This window comes from Rissa tridactyla, chromosome 1 (assembly GCF_028500815.1).
Source record: "Rissa tridactyla isolate bRisTri1 chromosome 1, bRisTri1.patW.cur.20221130, whole genome shotgun sequence".
NCBI classification, from domain to species: Eukaryota; Metazoa; Chordata; class Aves; order Charadriiformes; family Laridae; genus Rissa; species Rissa tridactyla.
In genome coordinates, this window is record NC_071466.1 from 13,574,405 (window position 1) to 13,593,201 (window position 18,797).

General features: G+C 42.8%; 1 protein-coding gene across 3 annotated transcripts in view; it reads left to right on the forward strand.

Moving 5' to 3' along the window:
* FAT3 (FAT atypical cadherin 3) overlaps window positions 1–18,797 on the forward strand; it is a 357,170-nt gene that overhangs the window by 297,400 nt on the left and 40,973 nt on the right. For all 3 annotated transcript variants that reach the window (XM_054187680.1, XM_054187684.1, XM_054187685.1), the window contains exons 14-19: window positions 4,602–4,991; window positions 7,526–7,740; window positions 8,428–8,565; window positions 11,236–11,379; window positions 11,936–12,133; window positions 14,628–15,426. In XM_054187680.1, the coding sequence (XP_054043655.1) occupies window positions 4,602–4,991; window positions 7,526–7,740; window positions 8,428–8,565; window positions 11,236–11,379; window positions 11,936–12,133; window positions 14,628–15,426 (1,884 nt within the window). The remainder of the gene's footprint in view (window positions 1–4,601; window positions 4,992–7,525; window positions 7,741–8,427; window positions 8,566–11,235; window positions 11,380–11,935; window positions 12,134–14,627; window positions 15,427–18,797) is intronic.

Sequence of the window (18,797 nt, forward strand, 5' to 3'; positions counted from 1 at the left end):
TATTTTTCTTTCCATAAGTTTTCAAAATGAAAATGAGCAGATGACAAAGTTAAGCATCATTTTCCAGAGATAAACAAGAACAAGTGGGCTAGCTAAACTTAGGGAAACACATTAAATAATGAGTTCAGGGTGACAGATGAAAACAGAAAGGAGAAACACACTATGTATGGTCTTTAATACATGTAAATTTTAGTTTGTGTGTGATGCAGTCGGCAGGTAATGTTCACTGCAGAAACTCACTGTCATGGGAATTGCGTCTGTTGTGTTCATGCTCAGTCTTTTAATTGGTGTCGGTCTGGATCAAACTGTGTCGTAACACCACCATTTTCAACTGAGCTGCACCTCGAGTACTGTGTTCAGTTTTGGGCCCCTCAGGACAGGAGGGGCATTGAGCTGCTGGAGCGGGTCCAGAGAAGGGCACCGGAGCTGGTGAGGGGTCTGGAGCACAAGTCTTATGAGGAGCGGCTGAGGGAGCTGGGGGTGTTCAGCCTGGAGAAAAGGAGGCTGAGGGGAGACCTCATCACTCTCTGCAACTGCCTGAAAGGAGGGTGTAGCGAGGTGGGGGTCGGTCTCTTCTCCCAAGTAACGGGCGATAGGACAAGAGGAAACAACCTCAAGTTGTGCCAGGGGAGGTTTAGATTGGATATTAGGAAAAATTTCTTCACCAAAAGGGTTGTCAAGCATTGGAACAGGCTGCCCAGGGTAGTGGTGGAGTCACCACCCCTGGAGGTATTTAAAAGACGTGTAGATGTGGTGCTTAAGAGCGTAGTTTGGTGGTGGACTTGGCAGTGCTAGGTTAAAGTTTGGACTCGATGATCTTAAAGGTCCTTTTCAACCTAAATGATTCTTAGACAAGGAGGAATTTGATACTCCTGAATTATAAAGAGAAGTTGGTTATTTTATTTCTCTGGTGCTATTTAAAGTAGTAATGACATAGAAGATGTCATTATGTGACATTCAGTGCATGCCCCTTTGTTTTAGTACAGAAGAAAACAAGAAAAAAACCCCGTGTGAAGGCTGGCATTTGCGGTACTAGACGGCTCTGTGTTGTACAAGCTCTTCACACCAGAGATTTAGCAAAGGGCAATATTCTATCATATGCTAATACACGTCTAAATAGAAAATGTGCTTGCTTTTTCCTTTATTTAAAAAATGTACTGCAATCCTCTTATAGTAATAGTAATTCCTGCAAAGCTTTCCATGTTCAAATAGCTTATGTTCGTGATTGGCACCTTAGAAATCTGAGAAGTTAAGTGAGTAAACGAATAGACTCAACACAGTTTGCAAATATTAATCCCCCAACAGCTGTGGGCAGGCAGTGTGGGAGGATTGCTCTCTTTACCAGTGCAGGAACCATGGTGTTGGAGCAGTTGTTTCCTTTCCACAGAAAACATCTCCTTTATAGTCACAGCAGAATCTACCATCGCCTCCACGGCAGGGATGCCATTGACACGCACTAGTGGATGCTTCTCTCTCAGCAGATCGTAGCCCCTGGACTAAAGCATTTTGGATTTCAGTAGAAATAACTTCCCACTTCACCTTTGCCTCATGCCCATTTTGTTTCCAGCCTCGGGTCAGGAAGCTGAGTGGAAACAGCTATCGATGTAACACAGCGCTTTCTTCAAACTGCTGTTTCTGCCCCAGCTTTTCATTGAATTAATTTTCGTCCCAAGAAGAGAGTGTTAAACTGCAGCCCCACAAAACACTGTGGGAGAAGGTCAGCAGGCAGCTGAGATCTGTTTCTGGATTTCTCCTTCTATTCTGCCTCCGCATTCAGGCAGAAAGCCACTAAGGTTTGGTACGTGTAAGTGTCCCAGCTCAGGTCCTCTGGCCTGATCTTCTGTCTCTCCTTGCATAAAATAGCATTTTCACCTGTAAGAGCTTTTCCTACAGGTCACATGGGAAAAATAAGACTGTTTTCATTGTCAAACCAGACTGGTAAAAGATAACCCACATCCTTGGAACTTCTGTATTCCTCTCTTGTTTACCAGGAAGGAAAAATAAAAGCATTTGTCTTCAAGAAGTAACTCTTGCCATTTCTGCCTAAAAATCCCTTGTATTAGTGTTAGCAACCAGAACACCATAGTCTGTCTCCATTGTAGGATCACTAGCAATCACTTATCAAAAAACATTATTCATATTGTGTTCGTTATTGGACATCACCTTTAGGAAGTAGAACACAAGGAGAGTGGTCTGATAATATATCAATCAGATTGCAATCACCACAGTTATCACTTCTTGTATGTAAACTCACCCTACGTGGCATCACATGCACCAAATTCTGTATCTCCCAACTCCTCCTTGCAAGATATTCTTGATGAAGTTTTGGGGTATTTCAAGATGCGAGTCATGGGTAGACCATCTCCTTTCTAGCTATTTATGCCTTTAAAGACCATGCTATCTGATTCTTCTGTCTTGTGACAAGGTATCCTGTAGCATCAAATAGGTTTTTGTGCCAGAGAAAAACTCAAACCAGACTAAGGCTCTCCTGCAGTCACAGACACGTATGCCTGGAATGTGTAAGTTAAGGTCCCTTCTTCAGAGAAGTATTTAATTCTATGTAGAAACTGGCAGACATCAAGAGAGCCCAGTACAGAATACTAAACAGCTTTACAGTTAAAACTCATGTGTAGGTTGGGTGTTCAACTACATGCTCTGAATAGGCAAAATCCCCTTTTCCAACATCCCCAGGGATCAGCTCTAATTACTAGCTCATTAATCGTTCTGGTCAGGTCTGTCCCTCTTTGTAAGTAGAAGTTGGAGGAAGATTTCTAGCAGAAGGAGATCCTCCCCTGCTGGAGATGTAGACACACCTCCTGCCATTCAGACCCTCAAAACCTTCCACTTCCCAGAGGGTTTTAATCCTTTTTTTCACTTCTGTCAGTTTGGGTGATTGTCAGCTGACAGAGCATTTATCATAGAATCATAGAATGGTTCAGGTTGGAAGGGACCTTTAGGGATCATCTAGTTCCAACCCCTCTGCCATGGGCAGGGACACCTCCCACTACACCAGGCTGCTCAAAGCCTCATCCGGCCTGGCCTTGAACACCTCCAGGGATGGGGCCTCTGCCATCTAGTTCATGGGCTGAGCTCGGTTCCTCATCTGTAGGACAGGAGTCACCTCCTCAGCTGCCTTGCCTGTTTTGCTGAAGGAGGGCCTCACTGTATTTTCCACATTTCTGATCCCATACTGAATAGAGAGGTTCTGCTGTGATTGGGGGGGGGGGGGGAAGTTCATTGCAATACTGCCATTTCAACTTTTCAGTGTTTTAAAGACATTTGAACGTTTGAAATATACTCTGGTGTCTCAAGCACTACATAAAAACCCTATTCCCTGAAGAGGCCAAATAGTAATTCCAAACGCTGTGCGAGTAGGGTCTGGGACTTTGTAGTTGCTCTAGTTTTTATGTGCGTGTGATTGAAGAAAGAGTCTCCCAGCTCCCCCTTGTGTGGATGCTCTACTCCTGCTACATCAAGCAGAAAACAAATGTGATTTGTGCTGCTTTTGATCAGGCATTTCTACAATGCTTTGCTGCCGGAAAGCAGAATAATACTGTCACAAATTTTAAATTAACAAAATATGCCTAGAAGGGATTGGTAGCTCTTGTTCGTCTGATTAATGTCAGGCTTGTAAAGTCTGCTCTCCGACAAAAAGGGCAGCAAATGCTCAAGTGAGAGATGTTAACAACAGAGACTCTCCATTTTAGTGGATCTTTTGTGCTTTAGTTATAATCTCTTAATGCAGCACTCAGGACCAAATCACAAAATCAACCCGCATCAGGGGAGTTGAATTAGGTTGTGTCTGTGTTCACTTTTAATTAGATTTGAAATGGCTATCCCACTGTAGTGCGGCAAGCAACAAAGTCAGTACCTTCCCCTCAGGCCTTATTACTGACAACCACCTTAGCCTAGATCTGCATATTCAGCAGCCGGGTGGATAGGTGTTATGTGTTGGGAAACACAGGCAGGATTTGAAAAACACAGGGTATCTTTTGTACCACTCCATTTTCACTGTCTAATTGGGGGAATGGGGGACTTTCCTTTCTAAAGTGTCCAGATTCTGGCGGGAGTTGTTTGATGCAGCTTTTGTCTAACAGGTATCATGTTATGATAATATTTTGCTGCTCAACAGTGGAATCAAAGCAGCACTGGTAGCAAGTACATTCTGTGCCACTTGATGTATTTTTATGGGTTTATTTTTCCCTTATGTACATTTCTATTCCTTCAAGATGTGCTCAGAGACATTTCCAATTTCAGCATTCTGCCTGTCTCATCTAATTCAATTGTAAGCTTTTCTAGGCAAGGACCATATCTGGATTCTGCTTTCAAGTTTCATTACACAGCAGTTCTGCAAAGTGATCTTTTAAAGAAGTATCAAGATAAGGGAAGGAACTTAACTTGCCCGTGGGGATTTGACATGTGAGAAGAGCGTGTCCTGATCTCCCAATACTGTACCCGCGGGTGCTCCTACCTCCATGTGCTCCACTCCATTGGAAATGATCGGTGTGATAGCAGATTTTGCTTAGGGTTTCTGTTAGATGGGAAGAGGCTGTTGGTTTTTTTGTTTCACTTTATCATTTTCACATGTGCTTCTCTTTCAGGTGTGAACAGAAAAGTTACCTATTCCCTGGCAGACTCCGCAGATGGTTACTTCTCAGTTGACCGGTCATCAGGAATCATTATTTTGGAGCATCCACTTGATAGAGAGCTTCAGTCTTCCTACAACATCAGTGTAAAGGCCTCAGATCAGAGCATTGTGCTGACCTTATCCTCATTTGCCACCGTTACCATTACAGTGCTAGATATTAATGACAACCCCCCTGTGTTTGAAAGAAGAGATTATCTCGTCACAGTACCTGAAGACACCTCACCTGGCACTGAAGTCCTTTCTGTTTTTGCTACAAGCCAAGACATTGGCACTAATGCTGAGATTGCCTATCTCATCAGATCAGGGAATGAGAAAGGGAAGTTCAGGATTAACTCAAAAACAGGTTTGTAAAGTGGCTTTTACTTGTAATGCAAAACGAAAGTGTCAGAAAAACGTGAATGCTTTGGGGAAAGCTCCTGGACCAAAAAATTTCCAGGGACAGAGACTCAGAGCTTGTCAATGTGGAATTAGTTGCACAGTTAAAAATCAATTTTAGATTGGAGAGTGATGTAAATTACGGTCATACTCCGCTGCCCCAGCTCAAGTGGAGAATACTTTTTTCCATTAGTATGTCTGTTGAAGTCAATGTAGATGTGACAACCCATTAGCCAAACTGTGCAGTGACGAACACTTGCCATGTTTACCTGCTTGCCAACTGAGTACAGCCTCAACAGTCTGGACCTTAGCAAGCATCAGACAGTGCTACCAGGACCAAATAGCTGGCAGTCCCAACATGTCAGGCGGTGACTGCCGTTTCTACAGCTGTATATGTCTTCGCTGACTTAGGTTGCTCCTGATTTGTGCTGCCTGACAGTTGACTTCAGCCATGGTTTGGGTTTTTTTTTGGTTATACGTCACAAATTTTAAAAACATACTGCTGCTTCCTTTAAGAAATACTAAGAAAAGTTGCCTTATTTGGTCCAAATGACTCATTTTCTTTGAATTTCCGTAGTGGGATATACTCTTTACCCTTTTTGAGGTTTCAATCCATCAACAGACAGTAAGCTATGACTCTTCTGTGCTTCATGTAGTGGATCCCCTTATTCTCATATCGCTCAGAAGGACCAGTACAGATCTGCCACCATAGTTTCAGAACAAAACAATCTTGTATTTGAAAGCTGAAGGTAACGCTTGTTGGGGTGCAGCTGTAGTAACCAGTAACCTGGACAATCTCAAAATGATGCCTTGTGTCATTTATATTACTGTGCGCAAAAATCTCTCCCCACTCTGCGGAGGCCACTGCCTTACGTGTAAGGGACTTACCATAATTGTGTGTTGTCTGTTATCTTCATAATGTTGATTAGTGCTAACAAAATTTAAACATAAATACGCCTAGACAGCGATACTTAACTTCACATTTGACAATGAAGCCAAGGAGATAAATCAATAAAAACCCATAATGAAGCTTAATCACATGGGGAAAAAAAACCAAAACTATTTATTATTCATTAATGTGTGACAGCTCCATTATTATCGGTTTAGAGGCAGGAGCTCTGTTTCCAGACAGACGGGTGCTGATGTAGCATGCCTGATCAGGGCTTGAAGAATAATGTCCTTCACACCATTTATCAGTGGGAGCTCTCTGCTAGCCACTTGGAAGCTTCTCTTCAGGGCTCCTGCTTCCAGCAAGTCATGCTGAAAGGTAGGATTCATTTGGAGAGAGCCCAGACGAGATTAAGAATGATCCGAGGTCTGTAAAATGTGGCTTACCAGGAAAGACTGAAGGAATTGAGGCTATTTAAGCTAGAAAAGAGAAGACATGCTGTTAGTATTCAAGCTTGTAAAAAGTACCTACGAAGAGGAGGGGAATAAACTGTTCTTCATGCCCAGTTGTGAGAAAAGAAGTTTTAAATGGGCTTAAATTGCATTTGGATTATCTCAGTTAAACGATAGGAAGAAATTCCTAACTGTAATGATTATTAAGTACTTGAATACATTTCCTAAGAAGGTTAGGAAACTAATGTTGTTGGAGGTTTATAAGAACATCAGAGATAAGTACTTTCAAGAATTATTAGGTTTAGCTGACCTGTGTTGGGCAGCAGTTGGACTAAATGACCTTTAAGCCCCATACATCCCTGCTCCTGATGGGTCTGTACTGAAAAAAGACTCGGCTTGCCAAGGTCAAGGATTTGCATTTAAGTCTTTCCTGCCATGCCCAGTATTACCTCCTTCAAGGCATCACTAGTAATTTGTGCGCAACCCACTCCCCGCTTCTTGCTAAGGTTGTGGGTACGTGGGAAACGTGTGGAGGGCTTGCATTAAAATAATTTCTATCCACAAAGTGAGTCAACTTATAGACAATCTTAGTTTTGATTGTGTGGTGGGGGAACCCAAAATTTATAAACCTAGGTGAGCGGGGAAGTCCCTGTTTAATCACATAAATGATAGAGAACTGATTTCTCAAAGGTATTCATAGCCCATTCATTTGTATTTAATTCATGAGAAGTTAATTACGTGGGAGTGAATTTCTGTTGACTTGTCAGGGCTGATTTCCAGAGTCGGCATCCGGTTCTCCCACAGGCTTTGTGTATGAGCCCAGGCAAATGGGTGGATATGGCTCCCACTTCTCCATCTACAATACTGGTATAATAAAAGTTATTTTCATCAGAAACCATCCATTGCTTCATGCCTTGTGAAGGTCCTTTCTGCAGAGTCAGCCCAAGTGCAATTGGCATCATTCTTTAATCAAACGACAGCAGCAGAAACCTGACCAAACATTTTTATTGGATTGGGCAGCGTTACAGTTAAAACAACATATTTGGTATGTGTGCCATGGTGATAAATAGCATGCTGTACTGTTTACTACAGTCAGATCCCTTAGTCCATAGCATTATTTGTTTTTCAATGGCTGTTGACACTCCCTCCCTTGCTTCAAAGGAGCCATTTCCATTTTTGAAGCTTTGGATTATGAATCGTGTAAGGATTTCTACTTAATAGTGGAAGCAAAAGATGGAGGTACTCCAGCTCTGAGCGCTGTTACGACTGTGAACGTAAACGTGACAGATGTTAATGACAACGCACCAAAATTCAGCCAGGCGGTCTACAGCGCAGTCATCAGCGAGGACGCCGCCATTGGTGATTCGGTGATAATGGTGAGTGAGGCCATGCGCATCGTTTAGGTGGGATGAAGCCCTCTGCCACTTGACCTTCAATAGAATACTGCTGCACCAGTTAATAATGATAACTACTGTATCTTGAATCACCCAAACTGTTTTCTAGCCAATACTCTGCATCTCCTACTGCTTTCCAGGCTGCTGCCAGTTTTCCCCCAAAAAGAAAGTAGCAGTAGCACTGACTGTTTCTTTTTAACCCCAGTGTGCTGTCAAAGAGTAATGGCATGTTTAAGGCACTGCATTTCATGAGTCAGCTAGAAACAAGTGGGTTTTATTGGAAAGGCAGAATTCAACTTTTCAGTGAAAAGCATAATATTTGTATCACGTAGTACTGGTGTCTGTTCAGTCTGGCGTGCAGTGTACCATACCCAAACCTCACAATGCTCTCGTCCTTGAACTTGTTAATCCAGAAAGAAAGTGCGCCATGGAATATTAAGATGAAAATACTGTGTTGTGTTTTGATGCTAGAATTTTGAAAAGGTCCAAGGGGAGCCTCCTATCAAACCCTGATTGGTTTGATACTATGGAGGTGTGCAGTTCAGATGTAACTGGTCTGATGGAATATGAAGTCTTACCTTTTGGGGTGTTGAGCAATTAACGTATCATACAGATGGCTTAATATTTTTTTTTTTTTTTTTGCTAATTTTCATTCTTCTCTTAAAAAAGTTGATAGCAGAAGATCTGGATAGCCCTTCCAACGGCCAGATTCATTTTTCCATAGTGAATGGGGATCGAGACAATGAATTTTCAGTTGATCCTGTTTTGGGACTCGTGAAGGTTAAAAAGAAATTGGATCGAGAAAGGGTAAGACACGTGGGACTTCTTAACTTACAATGACTTACAGATGTGTGTTGATCTCAGCTCTGCTGCTAGCTCACTTTCAAGAAGCTTCTTTATACTCTGCAGCAATCAGCCTAAGATGCTCCAACAGGTCTTTCTAATGTCATTCCACTTCTTCCCACCCCAGCCTTATCCCCAGTCCTACTTACAAACCAACAGCTCTGCTAGCGTTCCCATCCTGCACCGACACAGCAGCGGAGGCCAGCTCGGGGAGAAAAAGCAACCCTGGGTTTCTCCTGCGGTGCCACCGGCAGCTGTTGCTGTGCTAATGAGCTGCCTCCTCGCTCCTGCGCGTGCAAGCGCACACGTGCAGCCGTGTGTGCAACTGGGCGATTGCAACATCCTCCAGATTGCGGCACCGGGCACCGAGCTGAAACCTCAGCCATTAATTAGCGCTCTGCAAAACATGTCACTGGGGAGGCGATGTTATGAAGTGGCTAGGCTGTACCAAAAGTGAGAGAGTGCTTCATTAAACAGATTCTGCCGCTTTGTTTGCTCACTAGATTATTCGTTCAGGGTGATTTATCACCATTTCACCATAGCTAGCAATTAGCAGCTTTTTGGGGAAAAAAAAAAACAACAAACAAATACAGTCGCCTGTGCTACTAGCAGGGCAGGAGTGTGCGACATGGCTTCAAAAGTCTTGCAACACATAAAGAAACCCGTGCCTTCTGCCTCTGAGCAATGCCTCTGCAAAACCAGGGAAGCTGATTGCTATGGACTCAGCTGGAAGAACTCCCTACTGGAAGCAGGGCTACTGCTTAAAACAGTGGCAAATACCCCTTCTGTATTATCACAAAGGCAGGATTAAATTGTCAGTGTTTGGTGGCAGAATGACTTTGCCGCAGACCGCTGAGGACAGGGGAGTAACAATGGCTGTGCACGTTACAAATGTGATGTAATATATTTCTCTTATGTGGCACAGGCTTAATTTCTTAATATGATTTTTTTTAGTGTCCGAGGTGCACTCATGTACATCTGTATTCAGGCGCACACATTCACCCTCACTGGGGTGTGCATGTTTAACGCCGGTTCTGTTAGATCTGCATTTTCCAAAGTTTCCATCGGTTAAAATAACCTGTCATATGTCTTTTTCTTTGCTTCCTTGGCACATTTCCTAGACACAGGTGTTCCTGACCCCTTCAGGGAAAATGATACATGATGCCCCATCTGCTGTAGATCCCCAGAGGCAGTGCTGACTCCCAGATTTCAGTGGTTTAAGGAAACTCGTTACCGGAGCTGTAATCACATAGAAAGCACGAGTTTTGCCATCTACCTTTCTGGCATACATGGAAATGAAAGCAAACACACACAAAATTTGGGAAAGACCCCACAAAACTGTCAATCTTGATTTTTAGCTAGAACTACATATTAAAACTCAAAAGGGGGAAAAAAATCTTTTCATTCTCTGCCTCAGTTTCTTGACTTTACATCATTCAGGATTCTTCCTCCCTCCTCTGCTGCTATGCCCCCAGCAAATCACAGTCTTTCTCCTCTCTACATCACCTCGAAAAATGTTTCCTTCAACTTTAGGGTGGTCCCACATCCCAGAAGAGCCCCCTTGTTTCGTAGGCTTAGCCTGTACTCCTCCCTCCTACCCAAAGGGCTTTTATTTTTCAGATGGCTTTGGTTTTCCTCCCACCCTGAAAAAAACCCTTTAATATTACATCGTTCCCTTCCGCAGGGGCATGTTTTTCTCCTCTTCAGGCCCACACCGAGAGGCTGGAGCGGGATGTTTTATCTGTCGCACGTTTTGCCCTTTGCTCGCTCCCCCGTGGAAGGATTCACGGCAGACGTGTCAGCAGCTCTTCCCGTGGAGCGGGGAGCGATATACAGTAAAAAGCAGTCGTAAGACGTAAGGAGGCCGACATACGGACGCAGTGCATAAAACCAAACTGTCATCCATAAGCTGTGCATAGACAGAGCTTTTGCAAATTGTCACATACGCTCACACCTCCGGCACGGGCACATATGTGCGTAGAGGGCCCACGGGTGATGCACTGAGCTGCCCACACCGTGCTGAGTCGTTTATGTCTGTTGCAAACAAGTAGGCTGAAAAAACCCTTGTCTTCTACTGAATGGTGGATGATACCCTGTTGCTACAGAGACTGTTGTCCCTGGTAGTCCCAAATGTTTTCCAGTGTGTTTAAGCCAAGTGCCTGTGAACTTCTTCTTGTTTCTCCATCACCGTGTTAGAAACACTCTGTGTCAAACTGAGGTTGACTCTAATAAGCAATTTATATAATATCCTGGAAACCAACCGTAAGATAAATAGAATCAGGTCACATATCCCAGCTGACACCTAGGAGCGATGAAAATGTTAGCTACAGTAGTAATGGCTGAGTTTGGATATTATCCGTCATTTATTTTTGTCTGCCCTTTTGTTTCAGGAATGCATCATCTGATACAGTTATTTTAATACAGTGAAGCTGTTATGTTTATTGATAGCCTTATAAAACAGAAGTTGGGACACAGTGTGGCAATAAGCAGGATAATGTTATACTAAGGGCAGGGGAGGTAATGAGGCCAAAGAGCTTTCCTTAGAATATGGTAGGTGGTGTGCTGGATGTAAAGAACATGAGTTAAAATTTAGGACTGCTTTCCCGATGATTTAACGTTTCCACCTTTTTGCAGATATCTGGTTATTCATTAGTTATCCAGGCAAGAGACAGCGGCATCCCTCCTTTGTCTTCATCTGTGACGGTCAACGTGGACATTTCCGATGTGAACGATAATAGCCCTGTATTTACTCCAGCTAACTATACAGCTGTAATTCAAGTAAGTGTATCCTGCACATCAAAAACTTCTCTGACTTTTAAAATACAAAAGCATTTGGTTTCAGTTAAGTGGCTTTTGATGATTTATCTGCCAAAGATGCATCAAGTGATTTTATTTAAAGGAAAGTATAAACACGTCTGTCTTAACTCTTGGGTAAGTTTCTGTTTGCCGAGGCTCTTGAACCTCAGCATCTGTCACACATTTTACCGTTCATCCCTGTTGCGCCAGAAATTGTACTCTGGCCTCAGAAAGTCTGAGGTGGGATGAGCTCACACTTCTCTGCGCCTTGCGCAGGGCGCGAGCCTTAGTGGTTAGTCAGTCCTGACCAGAGACAGGGTCAGGGAGAGCTCAGCGGTCCCTGGAGATGTGGTGGGTACCTCCAGCTCTGCTACCGGTCCATGGGGCGTAAGCGGTGCCAAATAAACGCTGCTTGTGAAATGCCGTCTTGGGGAAAGAGCACTCAGTTGAATATTCTCGATAGCGAAACATGGTATTTTGTGATTGTGATATGTATCCTTTTAATCCTTTTCTTTATACGTTGTGTATATGCGTAAAGGAAAATAAACCAGTGGGCACAAGCATTTTGCAGCTGGTAGTGACAGACAAAGACTCTTTTCACAATGGCCCCCCTTTTACCTTCACCATCCTCACTGGCAATGAAGAGGAGGAGTTTACGCTGGACCCCCACGGCGTCTTGAGATCTGCAGTCATCTTCAAGCACATGGTCGCCACCGAGTATGTGCTCTGCGTGCAGGTACGGCTTGATTTTCGCATCAGCACAGAATCAGAAACCCTCATAGTGGTAGGTCACCCGTACATTGCCTGTATGGCTTGGGTTTAATTGACTGTATTCTATGAGTAAATACTGCGCAGTCCAGTTTACAGGTGCACAGTATGGTATATTTCCTTTGATGTTCTTAAACCTAATTTCATATAAATATAAATAGGTAGCCAGCCACCTTTCCAATATCCTCCGCATGAAATGGATTTTCTGAACAGCAGCCGTTATGATTTAAGATTTTAATCTTTTTTTTTTTTCCCCTGTAGCTAAGCGAGGAAAATAAGCAAAAATGCATTATATACATATAAATACACCACAGAACAAGTGACAGAAAAATATTGTTCTAGGAAGGAAAATCACTCCTGCTTTTAAGTCATAAATTTAATCATAAATTTTTGGAAACCTACCAAGAATTCATGAAATCACATTCCCAAGGTCAACTTAGCTTTTAAAGAATGTGAAAATAAGACATGCAATATAAGTCCAGCTCAAACTTAGCCGTAGAGTCATTGTTGAGGAACTTTGTAACCAGGGTAATTCTGATTACAAAAAAACTGTAAATCCAAAAGTGATTTGTCCACATTTCTCAGGCCTGCCAGGGAAAACGTAGTAGGGTTCGGTAAATATGCAAGTCCAGGGAATGAACTACATTCTTCATTGAATGAACTCTTCATTGAAGTGGGACATGGTTCTACAAGCTATGTCTGAAATGCAGGCTTCCTCCTCTTGCTCTGCTGGCGTTGATTTCTCTAAATACAGTCTGTTTGCTCCTTTATAAGGACGTTTAATGCTGTTCATAGCAGTAACATTCTCAGTTAGTTACAATTCAAAAAATAAAAGTTCTGATGCAAATTAACAGTTCAAATCAAAGTCAAGTTTTACAAGTTTGCCATTTAATATTCCAGCAACCTAATTTTTGAGCCTTGTAGGAAAATAAAAAAACCCTTTCCTTTTCATTCTTACCATGCCTTCATCCTAAAATATCCTGTTTTCAGGGCAATTTGCTAGCCAAAGTTCCAACATCGCCAAAATTGGGCATGAGAATTAAATTTAAGCCGCATCCTCTAGCTATATAAATCCAAGTATGTCATATAAATGAAATATTAGACAGACCACAATGCCTGAGATGCACCAACATGTTCAGAAAACCACGCTGTTGGCGTGTGGGGGCCTAATTCCTCCCAGTATTATTTCCTTTAGGGATTTCTGCAGGGAAAACATATTTTATAGTTTCCTGTTGCGTATAGACCATTGAACTGTTTCTTTCCATTCACATGTGCCAGAGTGCTGCTTTCTCCTTTCCCCCATCAGGTTCCTCCTCTGTGTTAGGTTCATTAAAAAATAATGATAAAACTGAAAAGCAGAATGGGATGTGATCTCTGTGCACATATGTGTGTGTGTGCACATAGACATAAATTTTTTTTTTAACTACTCCACCCAGCCCTTTTGGGAGGGAAGATGAATGATTTTTAGACTGTCTTAGAGATACTAATCCTTCCCTACCCATGTCCATATAACTGTTGCCATCCTGCCTTTTTTTTTCTTGTAAATTTTCCTCCCCATGTCCAAATACAAAGATCTTTGAACGTGTGCTACATCTTTGCCCCGTGGTAGTTTCGTCTTCTGTTCTTCTCTGGAGCAAATAAATGTGCGGAGCAGTATATCTTAATAGTGACTTCAATGAAACATTTTTCTCAGTGCAGGAAAGGACACTGATTCAAGTTTGCACACCTTACTGTCAAGGTGGCCTTGGGGTTTTTGTCATACTTGCTCTTTCACTCTATAAAAAAGTGCAAATGATGCTATCGTACGTGCTCTGGGTCATACAGTCATCTGTCCAAGTGGAGTGCTGCTTTCATAGTTTATCGTTAGTAACAGCACAAGCACCCTATTTCATTTTTGGAGGGTGATAAATTTTATTTATTTCAACCATGTTTCTTGACTGCTTCAGGTAAATTAGTACAGAGTGCTGTGGAAAAACTCTGAACTCCCTCACATCCACACAAACTAGGCAGGGTCTGAGACACTGCGGAGCACACCAAGTAATGTAGAAACTGATGCTGGCATTTCACTGGGCTTCAGTCTCTTTTCCAGGATAGAAGTGAGCCCAAGCTCCATTTGGTGCAGAATATACCACATTCAGATGGCTCTGTTGTGAAGAGGACAAGTGATAGCTGTGGGATCGTGGGAACATTTCACTTTCAGTAATGAGACATTCTGCTGACACATTTCTCTCTGCAATCCACTTAGATGAGATATCTGTGCTTCCCTAAAGAGTTTGTAAGTTCCACTGCTAGAAATGGCTGAGACGTTTCTTTACATATGTATTTTGCAAATGCATTTGGGAAGTTCTTTTGAGAGGTCTTCAGAATTACTGATGCTGTGAAAATATATATATATAGCAAGAAGTTATGGTTGTTGGCTGTGTTATATGTGTGGATTTTTTTATTTTTTTAAATTGCATTAGGCAAAGGACTCTGGGAAGCCTCAGCAGGTTTCCCACACCTACGTTCAGGTGAGGGTTATTGAAGAAAGCATTCACAAACCGACTGCCATTCCACTGGAGATTTTCATTGTCACCATGGAAGATGATTTTCCTGGGGGAGTCATTGGGAAAATCCATGCCACAGATCAGGATGTGTACGATGTCCTCACATATACGCTAAAATCAGAGCAGAAAAGTTTGTTCAAGGTCAACAGCCATGATGGGAAGATCATTGCCCTTGGAGGGCTCGATAACGGCAAATACGTCCTGAATGTCTCTGTCAGTGATGGCCGGTTCCAGGTACCCATCGACGTTGTGGTCCACGTTGAGCAATTGCTACAAGAAATGCTGCAGAACACGGTCACCATCCGTTTTGAGAACGTTTCCCCGGAAGACTTTGTGGGCCTTCACATGCACGGGTTCAGGCGTACCTTGCGAAACGCAGTGCTCTCCCAAAAACAAGACAGCCTGCACATCATCAGTATTCAGCCGGTGGCAGGCAGCAATCAGCTTGACATGCTGTTTGCGGTTCAGATGCACAACGGTGGTTTCTATAAGCCTGCCTATTTGATTCAGAAGCTTACCAATGCAAGGAGACACTTGGAAAATGTGATTCGTATTTCTGCTATCTTGGAGAAGAATTGCTCTGGACTGGATTGTCAGGAACAGCACTGTGAGCAAAGTCTATCTATTGATTCACATTCCCTGATGACCTATAGCACGGCACGAATTAGTTTTGTGTGCCCCCGCTTTTACAGGAATGTGCGCTGCATGTGCAATGGTGAGTACCGCTCCCTCTTCCCCTCCCATCTCTACACATTATGCGATAGGATCGTTTTTATTCCTTTGATGCAGATTAGAAGGGGCATTTCAATTCACTCCGTTAAAGCACGACTGGCTGATGTATTGTGGGAATGGATTTCTCAGGCTCAGGAAGAATTGTTCGTGTTTACTGATGTAAATGGAAGTTGATGAACTTTGGCCTTTTACGACAAAGACCGCTTTCCTGGAGGCTCCATAATCAGAGCCATCAACCAACTTCCAGAGGAGGGGAAGGAAGGGGAGAGGAAGGGAGAGGGGAGGGAGGGATGTGGTTTCCCACCCCCTCGGTGCCACCACTGGAATAAATGTGCAGAACAGCCTGGGCTGCAGCGATGCACCATCAGTCTCCAAGGAGAAGGACCCCTGACCTGAGCAGTGCAGGTGGAAAGGCCTTTTCCAGTCCCATTTTTGCAGAGAGGCATGGAAACCAATGAAGTATTTTATTAAGTAACTGCAAGCAAGCACTGTTCCTGACCTTTAGTGCTACAGTAGGTGACAGGATGAGTTTTTGGCCAGGTTTCAGGCTGTTCCACATTTTGGCAGAGATTTCACATGGGCATATACGACAAATAGACTTGAGAGCCAGTCTTCTTTACGATTCTGCACTTGGAGTATAAAGCCTCAGGCAGTTATAATAATAGTTCTGTTTCTTTTGTTTGCCAGGCTATTTGCTCCTCATTCCACTTCATTTAAGAGTGGAGAAAAAAAGCTGCAGTAAAATCAATACATCTAAGTCTCCCTCATCTTAAGCACACACGCACACAAACACACACACGGAGCAGTACAAGAATTCAGCAGCCCTGTCTCTCGGTAACCAACTTGTGTTTCTGCAGAAGTCAGCAGGACTTTGTGCCTTACCATCTTACCATCGACTTCCGCGGGGATGAAAAATAGGCCTAAATTACATAAAACTTAACCAGAAGTCATTGTCTCCTGCAGCACGTGAATAATAGTGCCATAGAAGCTCCGTTCTGCAAAAATATCAGAATTCTGTATCTGAGGTATTTTCTTGTACGTTCATGAGCAGACTATTTGGTCAATTTTTAAGTAATAGCATTATAAGTTTCAAACAGATGTATCTATTATAACAATAGTCGGCCTTTTGTTACACATGAAAGGCTCAGAAATAAAGGATTTTGACAGGTTTAAAAGGGACAATGCTGCAATATCCTCCAGACGAGTCCAGGAGCCAGTGCAGGAGCACTGTCTGCAAAACACTTCTATATTCTCTAAGTCTCATTTTTGTACCAAGAAATCACAAATCCTCATCTCCATGGGGATAGCGATAGCCCTCACTGTCAGAAATTGGTTTTCTGGCAGCCAAAATTTTCACTGTTTATAATTTCATTTCGCTACTTATTAAAGTCAATAATGATGTATTATTCCCCTCAGATACTAATAGTAAGTGGATCTGCCTCATAATCCCTAAACTTAGCTCCAAAAAAAAAGGGCTTTGCAATGCAGTACGGTTCCGATCCCACAGCTCTCCTTTCCCCCTCCCTGCACAGCAAGTTTGCACTGGAAGCACGATAATTTGGCTGGGATGGCGATTTCCAAATTTTTCTGTCATGTACCAGTCAATCCTCAAAACGTACGGCAGGCTGCCACAAAGGCAGTGTGTTTCTGCAGACCGTCTGTGGTCCCCAGCCTCTGGAGCGTTCATCACGGCCTGGAAGGCTGCTGGACGGGAACAGTCGCAACAGGCAGCTTGTCCTGGTCCAGCTGGAAAGCTGGATGGATTCCCACAGCTCCCGTTTGAGCCACGATGCGCTGATTTCCCCTGGGTGATCCGCAGGCCTTGGGGTGGGGTTGGGCACGTCCAGTCCACCATCCAGCCTGTACCAAAAGCATCCAGAGCTGCTGATTTAAGCATAGCTACCGGAGAGGTGAAAGCCTTGGTGCTTCCCCGTCGCACAGAGATAAGAGATCTTGGTAGGAAGTAAAAAAATCCATGCTTTGCCCTTCTCCACGTTAGTTAATGCTTCAGCCTCTTCTACTGTTTTTAATTAAAGGGGCCACAAGAAATATTGGTATTTAGGTAAACACACAGACACACGCTGTGTTTTATCACATAGGAGGTAAGAGACTTCTGAGGGTATATTAATTAGAGAATGTATGCATAGTTTTGCTTTCATGAAGGCTAAAGACTAGGCCCAGTAAAAGGGTTAGAAAAATGCAAATACTTCTTTGATCAGTAGTTCTTGTACATGCCTATAAAAGCTGCAAGTCAGGAAAAAGCGCACAAAATACTACAATAAATTTATGTTGGCTTGTTTAACAAGACAGCATTAGCAAGATATTATTAGTATAATAAAAGCATTATACTTCCTTTGTTACTAGGATAGTTTCATGATCCAGTCCGGTATTAATGGCTTGAATTATGACAAAGCCATTAAAATATTGCATATGTTTCCAGAGATCTGATTCAATTATGACCCAGAAAGCTTGAGTTTGAACCAATTCACTCGTTCTTGAAATATGTATCATACTTGGAGTGTTTTTCCCACTGGCAGATGTCACAGATATGCACAATTTATGCATGCCAGCTGTGCATAACTTACCTAGATTACCTTTGTGAACAAACGGAGTTATCTAACATGAAAATGCAGGGAGACTGTAAAGCAGGCAGTGGGTGAACTTTGGAGGTTCAGCAGCTCAGCTCTGGAAGGGTAAGTTCGAAAGTTCAGGTGCATCAATCTAGGCCTTTAAAATCAATAAAATTGAACTAAAGAGTTTTCCAATAACGGGCTGTCTCCTTAGGTTTCTGTCTCATCTGCTTGTGTTTGTATGAAAAAAATATTGTAACAAACTGGGGTTTGTTTCGGCATGGCTGTAGGGGCTGTGCAATTGCCAATCTCCCTGCACATGACGTGAGGTATGCAAACATCTGTCAGCGCATGTGGGAAATAAAGATAGGAGGACCGGGATAAATATGTTCCTGTAAAACAGTTCTCATGACATTCTCATTTTTCAGAAGCAAGAATCTACTCCTTATTTTTATTTCTTTTCATGATGCAAAGTAATTCTTTCGTGTTGAGACAAAGATGCAGGGAAGAAGCAGGTTCTGTTGGGACTGTTTTGCTATAGAGTTATTCTGCGTTATGATCTTACAAAAGTGAGGTTACATTAATATGTTTATGGGAGAGGGCTGGATTGAAATAATCTTGACAAATGTAGGTATATATCTACATCTGAGCTGGTGACTCCAGGCCCCATTTGCAGACAGTGGAAAGAATGAGGTATTTTTAATGATGTGATACATCTCTCCCTAGATATCTAAAATCAGTCGGCTGAATCATGCCCTAAAGTTAGATGAGATGAATTCCATTT